Below are 25,059 nucleotides of genomic sequence, written 5' to 3'. Positions count from 1 at the left end.
CACTTTGGAGAAACTGAGGATCAGAAAGATTAAATAATTGCTAAAGATCACATGAGTAGTAAGTAACAAAGCTGGTATTGAAACCAGGGGGCCTGGTGGCTAATCCAGGATTTGGTAAAATAATTACAGCTGAGAAAGCACCTTATCAGCACCCGAAATATGCCAAAGTGCTCAACAAAGGCAAAGTGCTTCCTTTTCTACCATACCACCCTTCCAAAGCACAGAAGTAAAATAGGAAGATATCTTCCCTTGTCTACATTTTTAGCACCACCGAAGGAGCAATTTGTCAGATACGAAGCCACTTTCTCCTTCTCTCTCAACTATTGTCACTGAGATTTCACTGTTTCAGATGAACAGTCACAAATATTATAATGAGGCAGGGCCACAAGAATCTAATAACCACAGAGGCAAATCAGCTTAACGCACATGAGTGAAGGGTGTCGGGTCAAAGAAAAATCCCAGCACAGGCTTGATAAAAAGTCGAATTTGAAAAAAAAAAAAAAAAGTCGAATTTGAGTGTCATCTATGTTGGTGACATCAGAGCAAGTGCTGAGGACTCAATCAACCAGGAGAGCACAAAAAGAGGGCCACTGCCGTTCAGCTGTCTGTGATGCTACCATGTGGTAGTGATGACAGTGACAGTGTAGTTTTTAAAGAGAAACTAGGAACTGATTTACAAGTGAAATACTCTAATTTTGAAATGCGGGCAATGAATCAAAAGTTTTTTAAACTGTGAAGGTCAATTTAGTATGAGCCAGACAAAACTTGTTCTTGACCAGATACAGCACATGAGCTGTCAGTTAGTAACTTAAGCTATTCTAGAAGCCTGTTCTCCCACTCTTGTTATCAGTGGATCTCAGATGGAAAGAGCCATCAACGGTTTCCTTCAAGTGAGGACAGTTGGGTCTATCTTTCATTCTCAACAGTTAAAATGGACCCACAACAAGCTATCTTTCTACTATCCCCCACATGCCTCTCTCCCTCCCTCATGGGGACAAGATGGAACTCGCACCAGGGAACTCCAGTGCCTTGTTGATTGATCCACACTCAAAAAGAATCTCCTGATTGTTCTTAACAGGGGGACAATTTTACCTGTGAAAAATGCCACGAAAGCTGCGTGGAATGCAAGGGACCTGGAACCAAAAACTGCACCGTGTGCCCCGCCAGCCTGCTGCTGCTAATGGATGATGGCCGTTGCCTACACTGCTGTAATGTCTCTGATCCCTCCCACACCCAGGAGTGCTGTGACTGCCGGGACACCACAGGTGAGGGGAGTTGAAGAGCAGCCTGCAGAGGAAGGGCCTCTCTTCTGGAAGGGGATGAGAGCAGAGGAGAGAGGAGGTTGGAAAGTTCTGGAGAATAAATAGAGCTACCTTTTTATTGAGTGCCTGCAATGTGTTTACTGTACCTAGAGCTTTCTATCCATCAATTCATCTGAGCAATTTTTTTAATTTTTAATTTTTTAATGTATTTATTTGAGAAAGAGTGTGTGGGAGCACAAGCAGGGAGGAAGGCCAGAGGGAGAGGGAGAGAATCTTCAAGCAGACTCCCCACTGAGCCTGGAACCCAACTCAAGGCTTGATCCCAGGACCCAGAGATCATGACCTGAATTGAAATCAAGAGTCAACAGCTTAACCAACGAAGCAACACAGGTGTCCCAAGTAGATTTTTTTAAAATGGTCTCTACACCCAACATGGGGGTCTAACTCATGACCCCAAGATCAAGAATCACATGCTCTACCTGCTGAGCCAGCCAGGTGCCCCTGTAAGTAGCTATTATTAATACCGTTTTTCAGATGAGGAGACCAAGGCTCTAAGGGTTTGATTAACATACTCGAGTCCGTTGCAATGTTAAGGGCTCATCTGGAATTAGAATATAGGCCCTTTGGACTACAAAGCCTGCATTCTTTCCACTGCTGTGCTGCCTCTAAAATAAGAACTCAAGTTCGTCTAGAATCTCATTTTTTTATTAAAGATTTTATTTATTTATTTTAGAGAGAGAGAGATAGAAAGAGAGGGCAAGTGAGCAAGCAGGGGGAGGGGCAGAGGGAGAGGAAGAATCTCAAGCAGACTCCCCACTGAGCATGGAGCTGGACTCAGGGCTCCATCTCACAACCCTGAGATCATGACCTCAGCTGAAACCAAGAGTTGAACACTTAACCAACTGAGCCACCCAAGTGCCCCCTGAATCTCATCTTTAGAAATTCACTTTCTTCTTTTTATCCTTCCCTCCTGGGGAAATAAAGCAAAAGAATTATCAAAAAAGCTGATACCAATATTACCTTGATTCTTCTGTAGACTCATTCTATGGAAGTTAGCCAAAATCTAAGGCTCCTCTTAGAGAACTTAAGGTCTCTGATGAACTTAAAATGAACTTTCATCAAAGCTAGAAAGAAACAAAACCCCTTTTACCAATTCCCAGGCCCCCCGCCCCCGCTGTCTCCTACCTCCAATTCCATCCATATGCATATGGGTACTTGGTCTTCATAGGCCACAAACTCAGAAAGATCCCAAATGGGGTGATTCCCTCTTAAAAGTATATATGTATATTTTTAAGATATATATATTTATAGATATATTATTATCTATATTTATAGATATATTATACATATATTATATATTTTAAGATATATATATGATTAATATATATTTTTATTTATATATTTTTTTTTCTTAAAATATATTCTCCAGTCCAAAAGCAGATCATTTCTCTGGGGTTCAGATGTATCATGGCCTGACAAAGAGACATCATATTAATGTGAGCCTGTCCATAAGTGAAGTAAATCTCAGACCCATAGCTGGTACTAGTCATTTTTATTTTTTATTGGCCCTTTCAATTAAATTCTAAAGATTATATTTCCAAAAACTGATTATTTCCTTCTTTTAGCTTTTCTACCCCTACAAACAGCTGGTTCCTCCAGCCCCTCATACATATCCACCTTCAGGGTATGATTGCCTGATATCCACACTATGTCAGCTAAGAATAATAACCCTCATTACATCAATGGCTTTAAATGAAACCAGAAGTGTGTGCACATTGGGTGCAGAGTTTCTTCAGAAACGTTCCAACTAAGAACTATTTACTCAGCTTTCCTGGGCCTTCTGCAACACTTGGAGATCCACCTGGGGCAACTCTGCATAAGTCTAAATACTCTTGATTACCTGCTCATTTTTTTACTGAGACACTCTGCTCCTTCAAAGAAACTAGATCACAGAGTCTGACCCTAACTCTGCAGACCTAAGCCTGGAGAAGAGTACGACATGATTGCATATGGTGCCTTAGTAATTGAAACAATCTTGAAACATCTTTTATTGATTCTCCTGCCCTAGGCAGTATTTATCTCCAAGTTCTGCACACAGATTGCTTATCCATCCCTCTGGTGCTTTAGTATTTCCTCCAGAGAAAAACTCTGTGCTGGTATTGCTAATGACAAAAACAATTATGATAGTGCTATTATTTTAGAAGAGGAAATTCTGCTTGATGGGCAAAAATCCCATAAGAATGAAAGTTGGGATAAAATAGGCAACTTATTTATCACCAGCAAAAAGAGTGGGAAATACACAGTGGTGATGAATCAGATCCAATTGGCCAGTATGTAATTAGCAAAAATAATTGCCCCTAAAATAATTGGCAGCAGAATTACATCCATTAAGCTAGTATATATAACATACCTAGAATCTCATAAAAGAATCCTGGGGGCAGACCCAGGTGGTTTAGAAACCACTTATGGAAAACTTACCCTGTATTTTAACTTGTACATCCAACAGAGCCTGCTAGTTTTTTCCCTGGTGCTCTCATACTCTCTTTTATTCTCGCCTCTGGTGAGTTAAAGAAGAGGGGAAAAGAAGTGGGTAACTTACCCAAATCATACCACCTGAATAAATGAGTGAAAAGTAAGAAAAATGAGCTCATCACTGAACTTATTGTTTGGTCCTTCCTTCTGTTAGTTTTGGTTACTCCATGTTCTTGATCAAGGCATTGAAACAGAGACCAGTGAATGAACAACAAGGGGCAGAGCTCTCAACTTCAGAAATCTGAATTATGATAGAAGAGTCCCCTATTATTAAACTTGGTAATTAGAATTTAAAGAAACTGACTCTCTTCCTGTCAGATTAGAGCTACAGAATGCCATGACACCAAAAACACAGTTGTCAGAATGTTTGCCCAAATGTTTCCAGTCTATAGCATGCAATTTGGATTCCTGGGTTCAAATTTTGATTGCTTCACAAACAAGTTTTTGCCTCTACCAAGTGACAAGTCACTTCCTCTCTGTGGGCCTCAGTTTCCTCAACTGTCAAGAAACAGATTGACGTAATTAATTTCTTTTCTTTTCTTTTCTTTTTTTTTTTTATTGTTTCATTGAGTGCTACCAATTTGCCTGAGTAACACAACTTGATATTTAAAACAAATCTTCGGGGGTTCCAGGGTGACTCAGCTGGCTGGGCATCAGACTCTTGATCTCAGCTCAAGTCTTAATCTTAGGGTCATGAGTTCAAGACCCTGTGTTGAGCCCTCCACACTGGGTATGTGGAGCCTAATTAAAAATCAATCAATGAACCTAATTCTCCGGTTGATTTGCCTTTTCTCTACATTCAGCTGTGAAGTCTGTTCTGCTAGTCTTTGGGTCATTTCCTGGGTTATTTACATTGATGTGGGTGTTATCTAGATGTGTTGAGGTGAGCCTAGGATCCCCCTACACCACCATCTTCTCTGGAATTCTGACCTAAGTAATTTCTAAGGCCCCACACAGCTTCAAGAGTCAATGGTTTGGGGACACCTGACTGGCTCAATCAGGAGAGCAAGTGACTCGTGATCTTGGGATCATGATTTTGGGCTCTACATTAGGCATAGAGGCTACTTTAAAAAAAAAAAAAGTCAATGGTTTTATAAATAATCTTCTCTGCCCTTGAATATTGGACCAGGTTGAAGACACCTGGGGAGAGGAATCAGTCTTAGAGAAAGTAGGATTTGAAACAAAAAACAGCATTTAGCAGTAACTGAAGCACAAGCCCAGATGGAATATTTTTCTTAAGAGGGAAATAGAAAAATCGATTGGTCAGATTGGAGACTTGGTGACTGACTCACATGGTATGAGGATGAGGGGACTCTATCTCTCAAACTGACCTTCATCCTAGAAGGGTTTGTTGGTATCACCAGATGCCAACTAGGACTCTCAGGGGGGTACACAATGCAATTCTGTAGCATGGTGTGCACTCTAGGAAAATCAGAGTCAGTGATTCTACCATTTTGGTTTTCAAAGATAAAGCAAAGCTTTTTACCTCAGAAATTAATTTTCCTCATTCCATTTCTCCTCTTCCACCCTTCCCCTCTCTGCCCTTCTCTGGGGTCTTCTTCCAACAGAGGAGTGTATCCTTCAATCAAGTGAAATAGGGCCTGCCGGTGAGCATACCAAGACTGCCCTGTTGATCACATCCTCCGTTATGTTGGTGCTTCTGCTCGGGGCAGCTGTGATTGTCTGGAAGAAATCTCGGGGCCGAGGTGAGCCCGTGGCAAAGCCCGGCTATGAGAAGCTGGCTGACCCTAATAAGTCATATGTGTCCTTTAAGAGCAGTCATCATGAAACCACCAGCTTTGAAGAGGATCAGGTGATTGAGTACAGGGACAGGGACTATGATGAAGATGATGATGATGACATCGTCTACATGGGCCAAGATGGCACTGTTTACCGGAAATTTAAGTATGGGCTGCTGGATGATGATGAGGAGGATGAGCTGGAATACGATGATGAGAGTTACTCCTACCAGTAGGCAAGAGACCACCCGCCCCCCAACTCTGCCCCGTTCCACTCACAGGCATGTATGCGGGTGTTACAGTTTGGGGGTTTTATCCCCACACGACAGGCTGACGTGTGGGTGTTTGTATTGGTCCCCTTAACCACAAGTCCAGCTAAAGTATGGAAGAAAGCTGAAATAATTAGTTCTTCTTTGGAGCGGCTAAACTCAACCAACCATAACTGAGAAACAAGGATAAAATTCAGAGGGATTTTTCTCAGAATAATAAATCAAAATTACAGAAAGTAAAAAAAAAAAAGTGAGATTTGTACATTTCATGAGATTAAAAAAAAAAAGTGGACCTATTAGGGATTCTGTTTCTCAGCTATGTTGCGGAGATATTTTCTGCCTTCTGGGATTCTGATATTTCTGTAAATGATTTTCTGGGGGGATGGGGAGACAAAAGAGTTGTTTGTCTCAGGAGATTTTTCTCCCCCATTAGCTATCTTTAGGCAAAGGTCAGTTCTGTTAGGACCAGCTAAAGGTTTTCCTCCTCATGCCCTTTATCACTGGCCTCCAGACTGTCCCTGGGGAGCAGAAGACACTACCTGCGCTAAGGGTGTTCACAACCTACTTGGAGATGAGGCACAAAAAGGGAGCCAGCATCAGAGCCAAGGAACTATGTGCTCCCTGGGCTCTGGCTCCTCTGTAGGAATCCACAGTCACTGTCCTAGGGACAGAGCAAGCTCAGGCAGGACAAGGGAGCAGCAAGCCAGTAGGACAGGAATCATTACATTCCCAAGAATTACAGCATTACACTCTCATGATTTTTGTGGTTGGAAACACCAGCTAAGACATTAAGTAATAAAAGAAAAATGGTAGTGTTAACCCAACATAAAATGGGATAAAATGACGAGAACTACATCCACTCTGAAAAAAAAAAGTTTTTAGCTACCAAATCAAAAAGCTTTCATCGACAGCCTGTCACAGACTGAGAGCTCCCTGAGAGACGTGCAAACAACTTGTTAATATTAAGAGGATCCTTATAGAAAAAGTCGGAACGGATTCTCTAACGTGGGAAATCCCAACGTCCTGCTTATGAGCCTAATCCAGCCGCCCACTGGCCTTCCAGCACTCTCTACCACTCTGATCCATTTCTAGACATTCTAGGCTCTCCTTGGTCCACTCTCCTGTCAAGTACATGCTTGGATTTGTGCACTGGGCCATTGTGTGAAATTACATACTCAGGATTTTGCAGATTTTCTTATCCAAGCAGAAGTTACAGGCAGTCCTGTGAAGGGATCACGAAAAATGACATTTTCAGATGACAATGCTGCTCATTAAAAAATTTGTCACACACCTCATATGTAATAGATATCTAGCTACATAATTCCTTTAAGAAGAAAGTCACCCCACTTAATACCATGACTGCATGAGTTTAGCACCATTATTATCCTGTTTTTATAGGAAACCTAAGACTTTTGAGAGGGTAAGTAAATAGCCCGAGGTCATAGAAAGCTAATCAAGATTCAGGGAAAAAGAATGACCCTGAAGTGCATAGTCTTAGTAGCTATACCATACTGGCATATAATAAGAAGCAACCTAAATGTAGTAAAAGAGTGTATATTATCTTATTTCATGATATGGCAACAATATTACCCTTACTAAATTCATGCATTCTCCTTTTCTTTTAATATAACGTATCACTGATGCAGAAAATCTCTGTGAAGAAGCCTTCCATGTACTGAAGGCCTCGGTGTTTCTTTAGGGGAATTCTCTTAAAACAAAGGTTGGCAAACTTTTCTCTCGAAAGGGCCAGATAGTAAATACTTTAGGCTTTGCACAACCATCAACTCCGCCATGTGGCACAAAGGTAGCCAATCCAGAACAAATAATGGGCTGTGTTCCAATTAAACTTATTTAGGGGCACTGAAATTTGGATTTAAGGTAATTTTCACATACCATGAAATATTGTTGTTCTTTTGATATTTTTTTGTCTTCCAGCACTTAAAAATGTAAAACCATTCTTAGCTCAGGGGAGTCCAAAAACAGGTAATGGGCCAGACTGGCTAAAAGACTTAGCCTGCCGACCTCATCTTTAAAAAAATATAAATAAATATCTGCCGACCTCATCTTAAAATATATATATATATACATTCTCAAGAGTCCATGTGTTTTTATACACATATGATATACTTCCAGCATTTTTGATCATTTAAAATCATCTCTTCAAAATCTATCTGAAGTTCTAATAGTTCTCTTTTCAATCCTTAGAAGTTAAAAATAGGTGTAAGATAGCCATCGTATCAATGGAAGCCTTTCTTATCCTTTGCTGTAAAATTACAGAATTATAGTCTATGCAAAAGAGTAATTTTGTTCAATTTTGTTCTGTGTTGTTCTTCTTCCCTGATTAATTCTAAAGCCCTGATAGACTGAGTTGGACCATTTCTTTGTGCAGCCTGGAAATTGTTTCCCAAGGGAAAAAAAAAATCTGTGTTTATGAAACACAGGTAAAGATTAAATGAGGTTGAGATAACCATGAATACAAAGAAAAATTGTGTTGTTACCTTATGTGAGCCTGGTAAAAAGGCTAGTATTGTGTGTTGGTACCGTCTGACATCTTTCCTTCTTTGTTCTTGATCATGCCACGTTATCCTCAGACTTCTTTTGCATACTATGTGAACAACTGTCTAAAGAGATAAATACGCGGTTGGAAAACAAAGTCACTTTTTGGTTTTCTGTTTGCAAATAACTTGGAAATATTAAGAGGATCTTATAGACTGGAAATGCACCAAGAGGCTGAGCAAGGGCTTAGAAGGTTCCAGTTCATATAAAGCAATTTTAAAATTGGAAACAAAATTAAATCAAGACCAGATAATGGAATGGGGACTGGCTTATTAACAGCTTATTTCAGAGCACATTGTGTGCTTGGTAGTATCCTTTACCAACTAAGGTACACATTACAATGCTGTTTGTTAAGAGCACTGTTTTTCTTCTTTTTGTCTTTCTATTTTCAATGACTAAAGCTAGTCATAGCAGTTATGAAGCTTCTTCCTAAAAATCAGTCCAATCTGTCTGTCAACCCCACCATCACTGACTCAGGTCCGCAGTCTCTCTCATCTGGACCTTTCCTGCTTCCTCCTGAATTTTGCTGAACTTCAGTCTTTTTATTTCTCCCAATTTACCCTCTATCCCTCTATCAAAGATCCACCAGATCTTTGGTCCACGAGCCCATTGCATTCAGGGATCCCCATCATCCATGCTGACTTTGACATTCAAATATTGCAAGACAGAGCCACTGCCTCTGTTACCCACCAGTTCTCACCTCTCCTTATTTTCCAGATTCCCCATGTGTCCTGAATTGCTTCTAAGCTATCCAAGACAACATCTTGTTATTTCCCATCCTTGGGCACACATTGTTCATTCTCCTTGGAATATTCTTCCCTCCATTGGAAACTTCCTGACCATCCTTTAAAATCACTTTTCCTTCCTCTAACTTCTCTGGGAGGTCTCCTTTGACCACCTTGAAGATCAATCACTTTTTCACCTCTCTGCTATCTATATGCTCTGTGCATACAGTTTCTCACATCACATTGTGATGTAACTATTTAATTATATATCTGTATCTACTAAAAGAGGGGTAGCTACTTGATTCCCTAGGGTGCCAACTATTCTCTTTCCAGAACCTGGCACAGTGCCCAAAATTTGGTGAGAAATCAAGAACTCTTGGTGGAATTGAATTATAAGAAGCCAGGGTTCACATATATGAAACAACTAGACAATGATAATGGTCCTGAGTGCAGAGTTAAGTGGGAAGGGGGAGGAGAGGTGGTGTCAGTTAAGCAGGAGAAGTACAAGACAATTGCAAATTCAAGCCTTAGGGGGTGGGTGCTTTCATGGGGGAGATTCATGCTTTGACTTAATTTGAAAAAGAGGATGTGGAAGATAGTCCTCAAAACACTCACTGGAGTTAATAAGTAGTTGATTTGAATTTCATGATGGGAGTAGTGATAATATTAGTTTACCAAGTATGTATTAAGAATTGACTATGTGCCAGACATCGTTCTAGATCCTAGGAAACACCAGCAAGTGGAACCAACCAGATCTTGGGTCCTAAGGAGCTTCTGATCTAGTTTGGGAAAAAAAAAATCATAACAATACCATTTTTGATGCCTTCTATGTGTCAAACATAGTCATAGGCACTTTTTTCATATGATCTTATTTAATCTTTACAACACACATGCTATGGAGCAGTAATATGATTCTCTCTTTACAAATGGATAACCAAGGTGGTGTCAGAATGTTTGCGAGTGATCCAACTGGGATTTGAATCTAGGACTTTCAAGTCCCTGTTTTTTCTTCTAACTGAAGAATGAACCTAGCCTCTGTCAGTAATCCTTGTATCTCTCCCATTTGGAGGTTAGTTTTAACGGTATAGAATTTATAGGAACAATGAATCACCAAGGGTGATGCCAGTGAGCATGAATGAGATCCTGCAGTTCAAGGGCATCATCTTGCCTGAGGGTCAAGGACGAAACAAATCCTTTTAGGTAATTGTAGACATTAACTATATATAAGTTAACAGATTAAAACTCAAGATAAAGACTTACGTCCTTATTGCATAAATTTCACACTGAAATAGACATTTCAAGATCAGTTCAGAGTTAAGGAGGTCTGCTCCAGAGTTCATGAAAAAAGAAACTGCAGTGTCCTACCCAAGCTTAGATGCCATCAATTAAAATAAACAGTATTCTGCATTTTCACTAAAATGAAATAAATGAAATAAATAGATTGTGTTTCAAAGAGAAAGAAGAATTCTGTTAATGCCTGCCTGGCACAGACTTTGAATCTAACTGATCACCACATATCAACAACATCTGATAATGAATAAATGAGGCCAAAATTTAAGGATGTATTTGGAGTTTCACATTTAAAGCTACCTATGGGGATCCCTGGGTGGCGCAGCAGTTTAATGCCTGCCTTTGGCCCAGGGCGCGATCCTGGAGACCCGGGATCGAATCCCACGTTGGGCTCCCGGTGCATGGAGCCTGCTTCTCCCTCTGCCTATGTCTCTGCCTCTCTCTCTGTGTGTGTGTGACTATCATAAATAAATAAAAATTTAAAAATAAATAAATAAATAAAGCTACCTATGTCTCATTGTTCTCAACATAGGCAAAAAAAAAAAAAACCACCAACAAAAAGTTATACAGATGAAGAAGAAAGATAAGAGGGATGACGTCTGTTTTGTTTACTTCTATTTCCTTAGTGACTTACAGATCTAATGGTACAAAAGCAAATATCTCTTGGTATAAAGGCAAATATCTGTTGAGTGATTATAGGTATAAAAACAATTGCATATAGGTGCCTCGTGAGCTCAGAGTATACACCAGAACTAGGTCCTGTGGCCAACCTTAGCTGTAAAGAAGGCTTGAAAGCAAATATCTGATAAAGAGTAATGAGATTGATTACCCTGCTGTGTTTACAAAAATCATGACTCATCTTCTGGGACTTTGCCATCCACAATTAAAGTTTTCCATTGTCGAAAAATAAAAAAATAAAAATAAAGTTTTCCATTATCAAGGAAGAGGAAAGTAGAGCAGTGGAGCTGTTAGATAAACCTGATAAGAATGTCCCTCACTCTAACAAAAGTGTTCATTGATAAGAGCTGACTCCAGCTGCCAAATGGAACTGATAGAAGGCTAATTAAACCATTCCATGGAGCAAATGTGTGTCTGTAAAGAAGAGAATGATAATGCAAGAGCAGAACAAGATGGAAGCCAGGAGAATTACCAGCCCTCTATGACACCATTATCAGGGAAGCCTCTTCCCTGGCCAGGAGTGGGATTCTGCACCAGACATAAATTCTGTTGTATCCTTGAGGCTGCTTTTAGTTAAAAATTACAGAAAGGTCAACCCAGACAGGTTTCAATACAAAAGGAATTTGTTGGCTCATTTAATCAAGAAGCCTAAGGTGGGATCGAGTACTGCTGGAATGGAGCTCAAACCATCCTCGGGTTCTGGTTGACCTCCATTGCTCCTCCCTGTCTCTTGCTGTGGAAGCCCCCTTTCCAGTGAGAAAGGAGGTCTCCCCTCAATGTGACAAACGTTGCATTCTCTTGGGTCCACCTACCATAGGAAAAAGTCCCCACTTACCCCGATGCAAGTCTCAAGAACAACTTTCATGGTATCTCATTAGTTCAGAAAAGGCATTTGCCAGTTTCCATGGTGTAAATACACCCATTGTGGCCAATTTCAAGGTTCGAACATGATGTCATTTGATGTAGAGCCTGGAAGAAATGTGAAGCAGCAAACCCTTACACTATTTCTGCCATACAGATGCCTTAGAAACAAAAATAGCCTCAGGAGCATAACTAATAGTAAAATGTAAAATGATTAGGAAGTGATGAGTTTGGGATATTTGTTACCTATGTTTCTAATATAACCTCTTCAATTGAAAGTTTTATAACTGAATTTTTAATAATTGCCACGTCTGACAACTGACTCAGAAGATTCCTGAACAATTAACAACTGGCTTTCAGCGGCCAGGACAAGCCAGCTTCAACACACCATGTTTTTTAGATAGAATCTTTCCGTCTGTGAGTTCTGTCTTATCAAATCTCTTATCCAGAAATTCCTGTCTTTTTTTACAAAATAATTACTTGTTTGCTTGTTTCCACCAGCAATCAAAGTAAACACAAATTTAACGAATAATAATGTTTTAGCAAAGACTTTTTTTTTCTTTTAAAGATTTTTTTATTCATGAGAGACACAGAGAGAGAGGCAGAGACACAAGTAGAGGGAGAAGCAGGCTACCTGCAAGAAGCCCAGGATCACGCCCTGAGCCAAAGGCAGACACTCAGAGACGAGCCACTCAGGCATCCCTAGCAAGGACTTTTAATTACAGCACACGATTCTGGAGTTCTGTTCCAATGCTACCTGTAGTGATGTGGACTGTCTTGTGTATTACTTGGCAGAGAGCAAGCCAATGTATTCATTTGTATTACTGCATAAGAAACTACTACATATATAGCAACTTCAAGTAATATGCATTTATTATTTCACAGTTTTATAACCCAGAAATGCAGGTAGGCTTGACTGAGTTCTCAGCTTAGAGTCTCACAAGGGCAAAATCAAGATGCAAGCCTCTTACCTGGAGGCTTTGGAGAAAAACCGTTTTGCAAGGTATTCAGGTGGCCAGCAGAATTCAGTTTCTGGGAGCTCTAGGATGGAGGGCCGCACTACTTTTCTGGCTGTTGACCAGGGATCACTTTTAGTTCCTAGAAGCCACTCTGGAGTACCAACTCCATTTACAAAAAAAGTTTCACTTTTGCTTATAATTTAAAGCTACTTTGAAGTAATTTACACTCTAAAAGTAAGTTTATAAAGACTATACAAAATATGCTACAATAGTTACAGGTAATAATAAGCAAGATATAAAAGTTGAAATACACTACCATTTCAAGTGTATTTCTAAAATTAAAAACCTTATGTGGACTATGTAGGCTGAACTGTAGAAAACAAATAAACAACATTATCTGCACCCCCCCAAATAGTTTAATATTAAAGTGAAAAAAACAAATGTGTATACAAATAACCCAAGATGAGGGGCAATGCAAGCAATACAGTAATTCGGGGGGCAGGAACAATAAAACCCTTAGAACATAGAGGCTGTGAGAAAAAGCAAATTGATACCTCTACATGCTTTTTTAGAGGGAAAAGACATTTATTCTCCCAATAATACAAGTGGGAGAATAAAAGTGTTTGCCAACCTCAGTAAGAGTGAGCACTAAGCCTCTATCTCAACTTTCCTGACCTCTGTAAACGGACAAGCACCATAGGGCACCTAGCTGGCCCAGTCGACAGAGCATGCGACTCTTGATCTCTGGGTGGTGAGTTTGAACCCCATGTTGGGTGTCAAGATTATGTAATAAAAAATAAAACCATAAACACTTCTCACATGAACTTGAACTCACAGATCTATTTCAGCTACATGTGATAAAGACTATCGGTCATCCTGCATCCTCTGCAAACCTGGGGAGGTTATTGCTGAGGCCGACCTGGCAAGCAGACACTGTATGTGGTGGACTCCACTTTCTCTTTGCATCATTTCCCCTTGTGTTCTTATTTCTCAGGGAACCAGCGAGCCTAAGTGGGAAAGTTGCACAGTTTTCCAAACTTTGGCTCAGGGGCAGCTCCACGATGTGCCCTCACTGCAGTTTCTCTTAATAATAATAAAAATCTCATGCTATCCATTCAGAAACTATTCCTAGGTATGAAGCCCCCCTTTTTAAAAAATCTTGGTGGGTGATGACCCAACTAGACTCACCACTTCTGTATTCAGTTTTATAAAGATGATTTGGCATCACAGAAATACCATGAGTTTGAGAATTAAAGATTTCTGGGATAGAATTCCAGCTCTGACCCTTTCTCATGTGGAATCTTGAGCAAGTTACTGAAGTTCTCTGATTCCTCACTTTGTGTGGAAAACTTGAACTCCAGACCCTTCAAGGTTGCCAGGAGGAATGAATGACATTAAGGTATGCAATGCGCCTGGTATACAGAAGGGGTCCTATAAGTGCTAACGTCCCGCCGCTCCCTCTCATCTCATTTTAGTAGCAGCGAAAGCTTCTTTAATACTCTCCCTCCCGGGATCCCTGGGTGGCACAGCCGTTTGGCGCCTGCCTTTGGCCCAGGGCGCGATCCTGGAGACCCGGGATCGAATCCCACATCGGGCTTCCGGTGCATGGAGCCTGCTTCTCCCTCTGCCTGTGTCTCTGCCTCTCTCTCTCTCTCTCTGTGACTATCATAAATAAATAAAAAAATAAAAAAAATAGTCTCCCTCCCATGAGCCTGTATCTTGAAAGGATTTGTGAGGCAAGATCACATGAGGGAGAGAAAAGTAGACTTAATCTTCCCTACACACTTAATCTGGAAGCAAATACACACCCTCTGAGCCCCTTTTGCCTTCTCCTGCAAAGCTGATACGTTGGATGAGTGGCTTTATATAAGCATGACATTAACTGGATTTTCTTACTTGATTTCTCAGCAGATAGGGAAACAGGAGACTTATTCTTTCAGAAATCAGTGCTTTGTTTCAAAGCCGGGAGGAAATCAACCCATTCCTGTGATAAAGTGATAAAAAGTTTGGCTAAAGTGAAGTGATAAAAGTTTGGCTAAAGTGAAGTGATAAAAGTTTTGGCTAAAGGGCCACACAGTCAATAAACATGTTGGCCAAATGCTTGACCTCTAATAAAATGTGTCCATCTCTCCACACCTTCTCACTCTAAAAAGCAACCTCGGCTCTGCTCCCAGCAGAATAGTGTTTTGTTCTCATTGTTTTGGGTAATCTCCACACCCAACATGGGGCTCGAACTCATGACCCCGAGATCAAGAGTCGAGTGCCCTCCCAACCGAGCCAGCCAGGTGCCCCAGAATAGCTTCTTCATACAAATCCTATGTATACCTCGACCATCCAAGAGAATCCACGCTTCTACAGTACACACCCCTCCTTCCTCCCCAAGTCATGAAAAGCTCACATTAGAGTTTGCCTACGAAGCCACAGGGAATCTTCAGAGTGTGCTGAGAACATGGACCAGGAAGAACAGCAGTCAAGCTATTTCTAGGTCACCTTGACTATGAATCCATGTAGAAAAACCTTTAGGCTATAGGATTCGAAAGCAGTCTGAGAAGAATCAGGAAAGTAGGCCTGTCTGGACAGTGGAGGTGAGAACCCATGAAAGCATCCTCTCCTTTGTCTCTTTGGCCCCCAAATGGCTGTGAGTGGAGGACAGCCTTGAGGACATCTCGGTCCCCACTGAACACAGCCAGCTGATGCCTGGCAGCGAGGAGCCATAGACCTCAGACGTCAGGCTGCAACTGGAGTTCTACCAACAAGACAGGCAACAGCGGCAGATCATCAAGTCAGACAACCAGGTGGACCGGTTGCAGCAAAACCCCACAGTCTGGGTGCCCTAAGACGGTCCACAGGTGGCACAGCTGACCCCTGAACAACACGGGTGCCAAAGGCATGGGTCCACCTGCCTGTGGATGTTTTCACTAAGTACACAACAGTACTGCGAATCTGTTTCCTCTTCTTCGTGATCTTTTTTTAAATATTTTATTTAGTTATTCATGAGAGACAGAGAGACAGAGACATAGGCAGAGGGAGAAGCAGACTTCCCCTGAGCCTGGAGCCTGATGTGGGACTCAATCCCAGGACCTTGGGATCATGACCTGAGCTGAAGGCAGATGCTCACCTGCTGAGCCACCCAGGCGTCCCTTCCTCATGATCTTCTTAATGACATCTTCCTCTCCATAGCTCACTTTAATACAGCAGTATTACAAGTATATCACACATAACATACAAACCAGGTGTTGATCGACTGTCGATGTCATCAGCAAGGCTTCCAGTCCACAATAGGCCATTAGCAGTCAAATTTTGGGGGAGTCAAAAGACATGGGTGGATTTTTGATGGTGTGGGAAATGTGCGCCCAACTCCCAGACTGCCCAAGGTCAATTGTATTTAGTCTGGAACCTGCAGTCTGGAACCTGCAGGTCTTGGGGTGGCAAGCTTCTAAGGGGGGTAAGGGGTTTGAGGACTGTTTTCAGTATTGATGTGTTCCTCCAACAAAGGAACACAGAAAGCAAACCAAATTGCTAATCAACAAGTGGCCGGGCAAAGAATCCTGAACAAAGGAGTGTTCATCTGGACTCTGTGATGCACATCCTATGAGGGGTCTTTGTGGCTGCTATTCCTCAGATGCTCCAAGGACACTGACTTTCCCTCTCTCGGCCTGGGATTGGAATTTTTATTCCCTGTGATCCCTTTGGCCCAACTCTGTGATGAGTCCTTCACTGCCTCTGTGACTTCCCTTTGCAGAACAGCTGTATAACATCTGGATAATTTCTCCTTCCTGTTTGTTGATTTTCGCTTTTCAAGAGCTGTTTGCTCTTTGCCTGTTGGATCAGCTCCATCCCCTGTAGGTGGATCTCTGGTGGCCTTAAGTAGGCTTGTCACCTTACATTTTCTCTTGAGCACAAATCGAACTAATGTGTGTGAAAGTCTGTTCTAAGCTGTAAAGTGCTACACCAAGGCGATCATTTCTCTGTTCACCTGTGTTGTCACTTATCCTGTGGAAACTGGGACATTATCAAGCTATACAGTCAGGCCAACCATCTGGAGGTGGTTTCTCAGAAAACTGGGCAGCTACATAATCTGTAAATGTACAAATTAAGGATTTCAAAATAGTGAGCAGCAGAGCACCGAATCTAAACCTGGGGCCCTTGTCCTTCTAAGCCGCCAGCCCTGGGCAATCGCCCAGGTGACTCACCTTTGAAGCCGAGGAGAATTTCAATATATTGAGGTTGATGCAAGGCTTGCAAAAATGCATCAGTTACTGCATCTACCTCCACTCCTAGTAGGTCAAAGAATTCAGATACAAGGGTGGTAGGGTTGGAAGAAAGGGAAGAAGAGCTCTTTAAGATCCACAAACTGTGGAGCTTCAAGGCAAACCCCACTGAAGAGAGCCATGAAAAGCTTCATGAAAGAGAGCTGCCGGTCACTCTGGGTATCTGCATTCCCATCTTGGCCCGTGTGACACCGGCCATGTCATCTGGGGTAATGCATGTGGCCTCCTGTACTGTAACTTGCAAACTGCACAACAACTGAGGTGCAAAGTTCTCCTGTGGCTGTTTATAGAGGCGGCTCTTGGCCCTTTTGGAAAAGGTACACGGGACACATGATGACATGGGGCTTCCCCTAGGCGTGGCAATGGGCAGGGAGGGCTTTAGCTGGTCCCACCTGGTCCTAACTCAGCTTCCCCAACCCCCTCCTGGTTCCCACTCACTCTGGGCTAAAAGCTAAACCAGAAAAGAGCCCCCACCCCGTCAATTTGTTAATTCCCTATGCAAGCTGCTAGGAAGTCTCTGTCACCTTCTAAAGGACAGGAGGGTGTGGGAGGAAGGGCTGGCCACACTCACCGCGCGGCGGGTTGGGTTGTGACATCATAGCCCTGTTTACATAGCTTAGGTCACAATGCCAGGAGGGAGGGCGAGGACCACACCACATGCCCCACTCTTGCTTTCCTGCTGGCTTCTCAGCTGCTCTGAGCCCGCAAAGAGTAGAGAAATCCGTGATTCTCCTCTGACGTTTGGCACCATCTGTTTCCTCTCTCACTCCTTTCCCAAAAACTTTTTTCAGTAAACACTGTGAAATAAACACTAGAGGATGTATACAAGAGCAAATTCATCTTTGCTGAAATGCTGGCTTTTGGAGACCTTTGGCATCTGCTGAAAAGCTTCCTGTGGTCCTTTTTTCTTCCACAGCTGGAAGGTACTGGAAATACTGAAGGGACACGATGCTCCTTTATTTACTGCATCTGGGTGAAGCAAGGAGAGTCTGTGATTCCTTCCCCAGAAACACACTCAAATCACCCAGAGCCCTAAAATATACCTGCAACCACATGGAGGTGATGATGGTAAAGCTGAATAAGCTGAACCTCTCCTGGGAGACTGCCTGTGTGTTCCTCGGAGTCACAGCCATCAACGCTAGCACCAAGCAGAGTGCTAGCACACAGTAGTGGCTCTGTAAATATTTGTGGAATGCCTGTCTGCTCGCAGAAATCATTATCCACCACTGACCCAAACTAGACTCTCTGCATGGAATCTAGGGAGGAGTTTGCTGTGTCTGGCAGTGTTATCTTTGGGGGCGGGGGAGGGGGAGAAGGACCACCTTACACCGGTAACCAGCACTGTCTCAGGTACTATCAGAAGCGCTAAGCGTCGTTCAGCTCCTTTGATCCTTATAATCATCATAACAACCCTATGGGGGAGGCACTGTTGTTTCCCTTGTTTCACAGATAAGACACTAAGGGAGGTAAAATAACTCACCTGAGGGCTCCAGGGTGGCTCAGTCGGTTAAGTGTCCAACTCAGGTCATGACTCAGGTCATGATCTCAGGGTTGTGAGATCCGAGCCCCATGTCAGGCTTAGAGTTGGCTTGGGATTCTCTCCCTCCCCCCTTCTCTCTCTCTCTCTCTCTCTCTCTCTCGGATAATAAATAAAACCTAAAAAAAAAAAAAGAAAGAAAAATAAATAAATAAATAAAAATAACATGCCTCCTTGCATAGAAACTGAGACAGCTACTTTTTCATTTCCCAGATGGTAGCTACCTGATTCCTCCAGAACCAAACACAAGGAGGGCAAATTAAATATATTTTTTTAAAATTTTTATTTATTTATGATAGTCACACACACACACAGAGAGAGAGAGAGAGAGAGAGAGAGAGAGAGAGAGGCAGAGACATAGGCAGAGGGAGAAGCAGGCTCCATGCACCGGGAGCCCGACGTGGGATTCGATCCGGGGTCTCCAGGATCACGCCCTGGGCCAAAGGCAGGCGCTAAACCGCTGCGCCACCCAGGGATCCCAAGGAGGGCAAATTAAAATAGGGAATGCCAATTTCTTTTCTTTTGACTGCAACCCACAATATAAAATTTAGACCAACGCCTCTTTATAAAACTAAAGCAAAAGTTTGGGGAAAGAATACTTATCCAAATTATATTTTTTCATCACATTCTAATTTTTTAAGCTGACCAAAATCCACATTTGATTTCACAATGTATACTTTTATTTTTTTTAAAGATTTTATTTATTCACGAGAGACACAGAGAGAGGGGCAGAAACACATAGGCAGAGGGAGAAACAGGCTCCCTGTGGGGAGCCCAGTGCAGGACTCGATCCCAGGACCCATGGATCATGACCTGAGCCAAAGGCAGACACTCAACACTGAGCCACACAGGTGCCCCTAACAATGCATGCTTTAAAATAAATAAATAAATAAATAAATAAATAAATAAATAAATAAATAAACAAATAAACAAACACCTGGGATAGATATATGATAGATTAAAAACAAAACAAACCAGTATCATGTAAGAGCCCAGCTCTAAGCCCTGGTTGGTGTTAAGCCCATGTATTTGGAGGATTCCCTTAGGAGCAATCTAATTGCAATGTCTGTGTGCACCCAAAGCTCTCTTGAGGTCCCTCAGACGCTGGGCTTCTGGAAATCCTCCTCTGCCCATCTTCTGGATCACTGCACTGCTCCAGATTGCCATCTTAGGTGGAGTTCCTCGCAGATTTGGCTCCAGCCATATCCATACATCTGGTCCCTGAGAAGCAAGCACCTTTGCTTTCTTTCCTCACCCCTTTTTTTGAGAGTACAAGAGCCATGTTCTCTCTCTGCTCTGTTGTCAACAGCCAATCTAGCCACAGATCCTCATACCATCTTTGTATCCTACCTCCCAACCTAAGAAACACAAGTTCTCTGCTAACTGAAAGGGGTACAAACAGAGCTACTGATATCATTTCCAAAAGAGCTTTCTTTCCCTTCCTAACTCCACTCTTCTAAAGGCAAGATGGTGATGGACAGAACAGGTTTCTTGCATTCTCTCAGCACGACCTGGATTTTCTAGGACCTAGAATTGAAAAATAGAGTTAGCGTCACCTGTTAAAGATTTTACTCTTGATGGCCAAAAGTATAAAGAAGAGTTCCATAGTCACATGCTCTCACAGATGGGTGGGCTACAGGTAAGTGGAGAAAATGGAAAGAGATTGAGCCAAGGCTTGGAATCTGGAAGAATCAGAGTTGGGGTTTATGAGGGAACATGAGCTGGCTGGGGAGTCTATGTACGATGGAATTCTACAGGGAACGAAAGATGGATGTCAATGAAATAGCAACAGGTAGCCCAAGGAATTTGCCAGAGGGACTGAGGGCCGAAGTCTGGGTACTCTCCCCTGACGTTAGCGGACTCTCCCAATGTGGTCTATGACCTGGATCCTTGGCACATCCCTATTCCTCCAGACTGAGACCGTGCTCCTGTCCACAATGCATCAATTTGGTTAATGCTTAAGTGTTTATGAATTTTCTGCCTTTTTGCTGTCTCAACTAAAAATCTGATCTCAGCTTTGCTAACTATCCTGTGCCTGAAGCAATTTCACCTGCAGAATCAAGGGCCAAGCAAAGAGTAGGCTGCCATTTTGTGCCAACGCCATTGAGCCAGTGGACCCGGGGATCATTCCCAGTTCCCAGGGTCCCCTGTACACAACTCCTGTAGGGCCAGGCAGCTAAGACTCAGTCAGCGAAAACTGTTTCCCTCTTGAAATAGGTTGGGCTTCAACATGCATGTGTCTGAAATTTTCTTCCTACAGTTTGAGTTGGACTGAGTTTATCTTTCCATTTCTTCATCTGAAGTGGGGTGACAATACTCTCTAGCCAGACAGCCCAGATTTATCATGAAGAGCCATGGAGTCATATAAGGAAAAGCACATTGGAGCTCCTGTTGCTACAACAGCTAAAGTTTACTTCTGGTCAGTAGATGGAACTGAGCCACTCACATCTTGACTCTATGGTGAAACATGGGGACCTGTTCTTTTAAATGTTCACTGTGCACCTACTTATGTTTCACATTTAAAACTCTCACAAAAACCGTGATATCCATAGTGTAGTGAACATGGCAGTAACAGATATTTCATATTATCCATTCTTTGGCAAGACTATAAAAAGGAATGAAGAAACCTTCATAAAGGGCAGGGAATCCAAGATAACACTTGCTTCCACCTTCTAAAACATCGAAAGAAGTACTCAAACGAATTCAATGAGAAACAGTAGAGAATGGGTCCAATTTGTCAGGCTATGGGCCGGGAAAGTCCTCGTTTTGAAATACGGTGGAAATCTCAGAATGATTAGTATTAGGTTTTGTGGGGTTTGGGGGAGATTTGAAAACAAAACAAAAAACTCCATTTGACAGAAATTTCCTACTGGTTAGGGGGCCTTTAATAAGCTCGAAATTCCAGCAAATCTGCAAGCAAAACAAGGCTCTGGGCAGCCGGAGAAAATGTTTTGAATTCTCAGAAGCCTGAAGGGACCCTGAGATGAACTTGGACGTCCCAGGAGTGATTCAGTTAGCAGCAGGTATTTGTTTACAGAAACCCAAGCAGCAGCCACACCAGGGAATCTTCTCAATGCCCCAGATGGAGTGTCTTCTAGGACTTATATCCACCTGCTTCCAGAGGAGTGCTTACCAGCGTCATCTAGTATGTGTACAAAATGAAATTGTTGACACGGAATGAGCCTTGAGGGAGGAGGAGGGATGTGGGTGGATCCATCCGAGTAGAAGTTTAAGTATCTCTTAGCCACGGAAGCCTTTAATCAAATGTAGTCTTCAGTAGAAACCACAGATGTAAAGGTTAGAGTACTACCCTAAAGCAGTTTGGCGCAGGGCGGAGACCCTCTGGTTTGCCCAGCCTGTGGTGCCCTCCAGGAAGCTCTAGGGCTCTTCCACCCATACTTTGAAAATCAGAGCTCTGTATGATTATTGCTACTGAGATTGAACAGTAGCCCTGTGCTCCCTGCAAATCAAAATAAAAAGGGAAACACTATGGAGTATATATATATTTTTTCTTTAGATAAAACAAAAGGTTCTAGTGGCACCTGGGTGGCGCAGTTAGGTATCCAACTCTGATTTCAGCTCAAGTCATGATCTTGGGGTCATGGAATCAAGACCCCCAACCCCCATTGGGCCTCCTGCTCAGTCTCTCTCTCTCCCTCTGCCCCTCCCCCTGGTCTCTTTCTATATAAATAAAATCTTAAAAAAAAAAAAGGAAAAGGTCTTATGAGTCTCTCTGGAACATGCCTACTTAATGTAAGGAATGCTTTGGGAATGGATGCAAGAGCAGATGGACAGCAGGTACTCAAATCATTTCCTTCAGAGTTACATAATTCAAGTGAAGACTTTTTTTTCTTAGAGTCCAGTATTAGATCACCTTGTTACGTTTATTTCCTACTGCATAAGTCTTGGTGGATGAGAGTCTCTCTCTCTACAGAAGCTGAAATGGGTACTCGGTTTCCCAGCCCACCGCTTGCTGCTAACACATAGGCACATGACCGAAGCTCAGCCAATCAAATGTTCATCATAGAAAACCTGGGGGCCGGGCTGGCTGTAGGAAGAACACGCAGCTCCATCTCAGGGTGTTGGGACCACTCTACTGGGTGTAGAGTTTACTTGGCAGAGCCACCCAGGCACCCCATGTATAAAGATTAAACTTAAACTTTAAAAAATTTTGTCAAAAAAAAATCATCCAAAGATTAGTTTTGGGACAACAGGGCCAGCTATGCTGAAAACGTGTCTCTGCGGGGGCTTGGTGAGAAGTTGGGGCATACTCGCTCAGCAGCAGTGGCACGGTCCTCCATGAACCACCTGTGTTTTGGCCCTGATTCTGAGTTAGATCCCTAAGCGGTAACATAGGAGGCTTAGGTCTGCTGTGGGAAATACGGAGGATCATACAATGCAGTTACATAATATTTGGATTTCACTTAGGAGAATTCAACTCTATGACAGACTCACTGGACAAGAGCATGAGAAAGAATAGGAAGATTCTTTTATTCATTTCGTTATCCTTGCCTGTTCAAATGCAACCCAGGCTTCTACTGTCCCAGGAGGCCCTGGCTGAAATGCAAAGAAACATAAAAAAATTAAACTTTCAGGTTTGAGTTTCAAAAAATCCAGACTTGGGCAATTTATGGGTACTTTTGCCTTTTCTATCTGCCTTTTGGCCACGCTTGCCCACCACCTAAGTGCTTCCAAAGAGGAGGCTCTACTACAGACAGTAGGAGTGAGCACTGGAGACCCTGCGCAAGAACTGGCACCCACCTCTTCCCCACACCCTTCAGCAGCTCTGCTCCCCCCCTGTCCTGGGTAACCCAGGCAACTAGTACTGGTTTAGAGCATTGATTGTAACACACTCGATTAAGACTTGCCTCCTGGAGGAAGGCAATTTGCCATCTCAAATCTAGTTCCAAAGCAAAAAAATACAAATATTTTACAGATGATGCCTTCGTACCTTCTTCACTCCCAACCTAGTGGCTCACACCTGTTTCCACTAGAGAAAATGGAGGGGGAGATAAAGGAGGGGAGGGGAGGAGACAGGGAAGAAAGCAGAGGAGAGCAGGGAAAGAGAAGGCCATCGATGTTAAGCTTCCATCAAGGTTCCTCTGTTCAGGCTGTTATAAAAACTACCTACTGGTGACTTATAGAGGATAGCAGCTTACGCCTCACAGTTCTGGAGGCTGAAAGGCCAAGCCAGCACATCAAGTTCTGGTGAGATGCTTCCTGGGTTGCAGACTGCTGACTTCTCCTTGTATCCTCACGGGGTAGAAGAACCCAAGTTCTCTGGGGTCACCTTTTATAAGGGCAACCCGAATCATGACAGCTCCACCCCCCACCAGAGGTCCCATCTGCTAATACTTGGGTGTTAAGACTTCCAACATATGAATTCAAGGAGGGGGGGGACGCAGAAAAAAATTAACATCCCATCCAGTGTTGGCCATCGTGTCATTATCTACACCTCCAACTAAAACAGTAAACATTTAAATTCACCGGACATTCCAGATTTGAAGATACCAGTACCACTTTAAATTCATGCTTACCCTCCCCAGTTGGGGGGGGGTGTGTGTGTGTGATATTATCCCGACCTTGATTTTATAGGCATGTATCCATGTATCAACTTGTCAAGTTGCACAACTTAAATAAGTGCAGTTTATTATATCAATTATACCCTAATAAAGCTATAATATTTTTAAAATTTAAATATAATATACAGGGTTATATTCATTTCAGGTGTGCAACATATCGATTCAACAATTTTGCAAGTTACTAGTGCTCATAACAAATGTAGTCACCATCTGTCAGCATACATTTACACTCCTTGTGCTCTACTTTTCATCTATGACTTATTTTACAACTTAAAAGTTTGTACTTTAGTCCTCTTTATGTTTCTCCCATCCCCCACCTACCACACCTCTGCCCAATTTTTATAGACTCTTATTTTACTGTTTTTAACTCACTTCTTTACACATATTAAAATCATTTCAAATTCTGATAATCCCAGTGTGTCATCTTTGAAGAGTTTGTTCTAGAATTTGTTTCTCCTCTCACTTCTGATGGCATCTCTCTACAGGGCACATTTACTTCCCAGCTCAGTCTCTGAAGGTCGGGTTGGATCTCCTTGGTCAGCCTCACACCCACTTCCCAAGTCAGGGTGGGGGGTGTGGGCAGAAAAGGCTGGCACTTTTACCAGGAAGGCAAAACTGTGCTGGTAAATTCCAAGGAAGCTCCCGGCTTATGTCTCCCTGATCGCATCACAACTGTTAGAAGAGCAGCCTCAGCTGCAAACGTGTAAACCCCCCTTGTTGAGAGTGCTGGAGTGTTGAAAGCACACCCGTATGTCCCTGCAAACATGAGACACAAGCAGGAGTTCCAAGCGACTGCTA

General features: G+C 42.5%; 1 protein-coding gene across 1 annotated transcript in view; it reads left to right on the top strand.

Annotated features, from left to right (window-relative positions):
- The window catches only part of PCSK5 (proprotein convertase subtilisin/kexin type 5), a 440,983-nt gene extending 432,546 nt beyond the window's left edge, over positions 1–8,437 (top strand). Inside the window, exons 37-38 of the mRNA XM_055310345.1 lie at positions 1,079–1,265; positions 5,363–8,437. Of these exons, the coding sequence (XP_055166320.1) occupies positions 1,079–1,265; positions 5,363–5,769 (594 nt within the window). The 3' untranslated portion in view covers positions 5,770–8,437. The remainder of the gene's footprint in view (positions 1–1,078; positions 1,266–5,362) is intronic.
- Positions 8,438–25,059: the final 16,622 nt, after the last annotated feature.

This window comes from Nyctereutes procyonoides, unplaced genomic scaffold (assembly GCF_905146905.1).
Source record: "Nyctereutes procyonoides isolate TBG_1078 unplaced genomic scaffold, NYPRO_anot_genome, whole genome shotgun sequence".
NCBI lineage: Eukaryota > Metazoa > Chordata > Mammalia > Carnivora > Canidae > Nyctereutes > Nyctereutes procyonoides.
The sequence above is the reverse complement of the archived record's forward strand: the minus strand, read 5'-3'. Positions and strand labels throughout refer to the sequence as shown.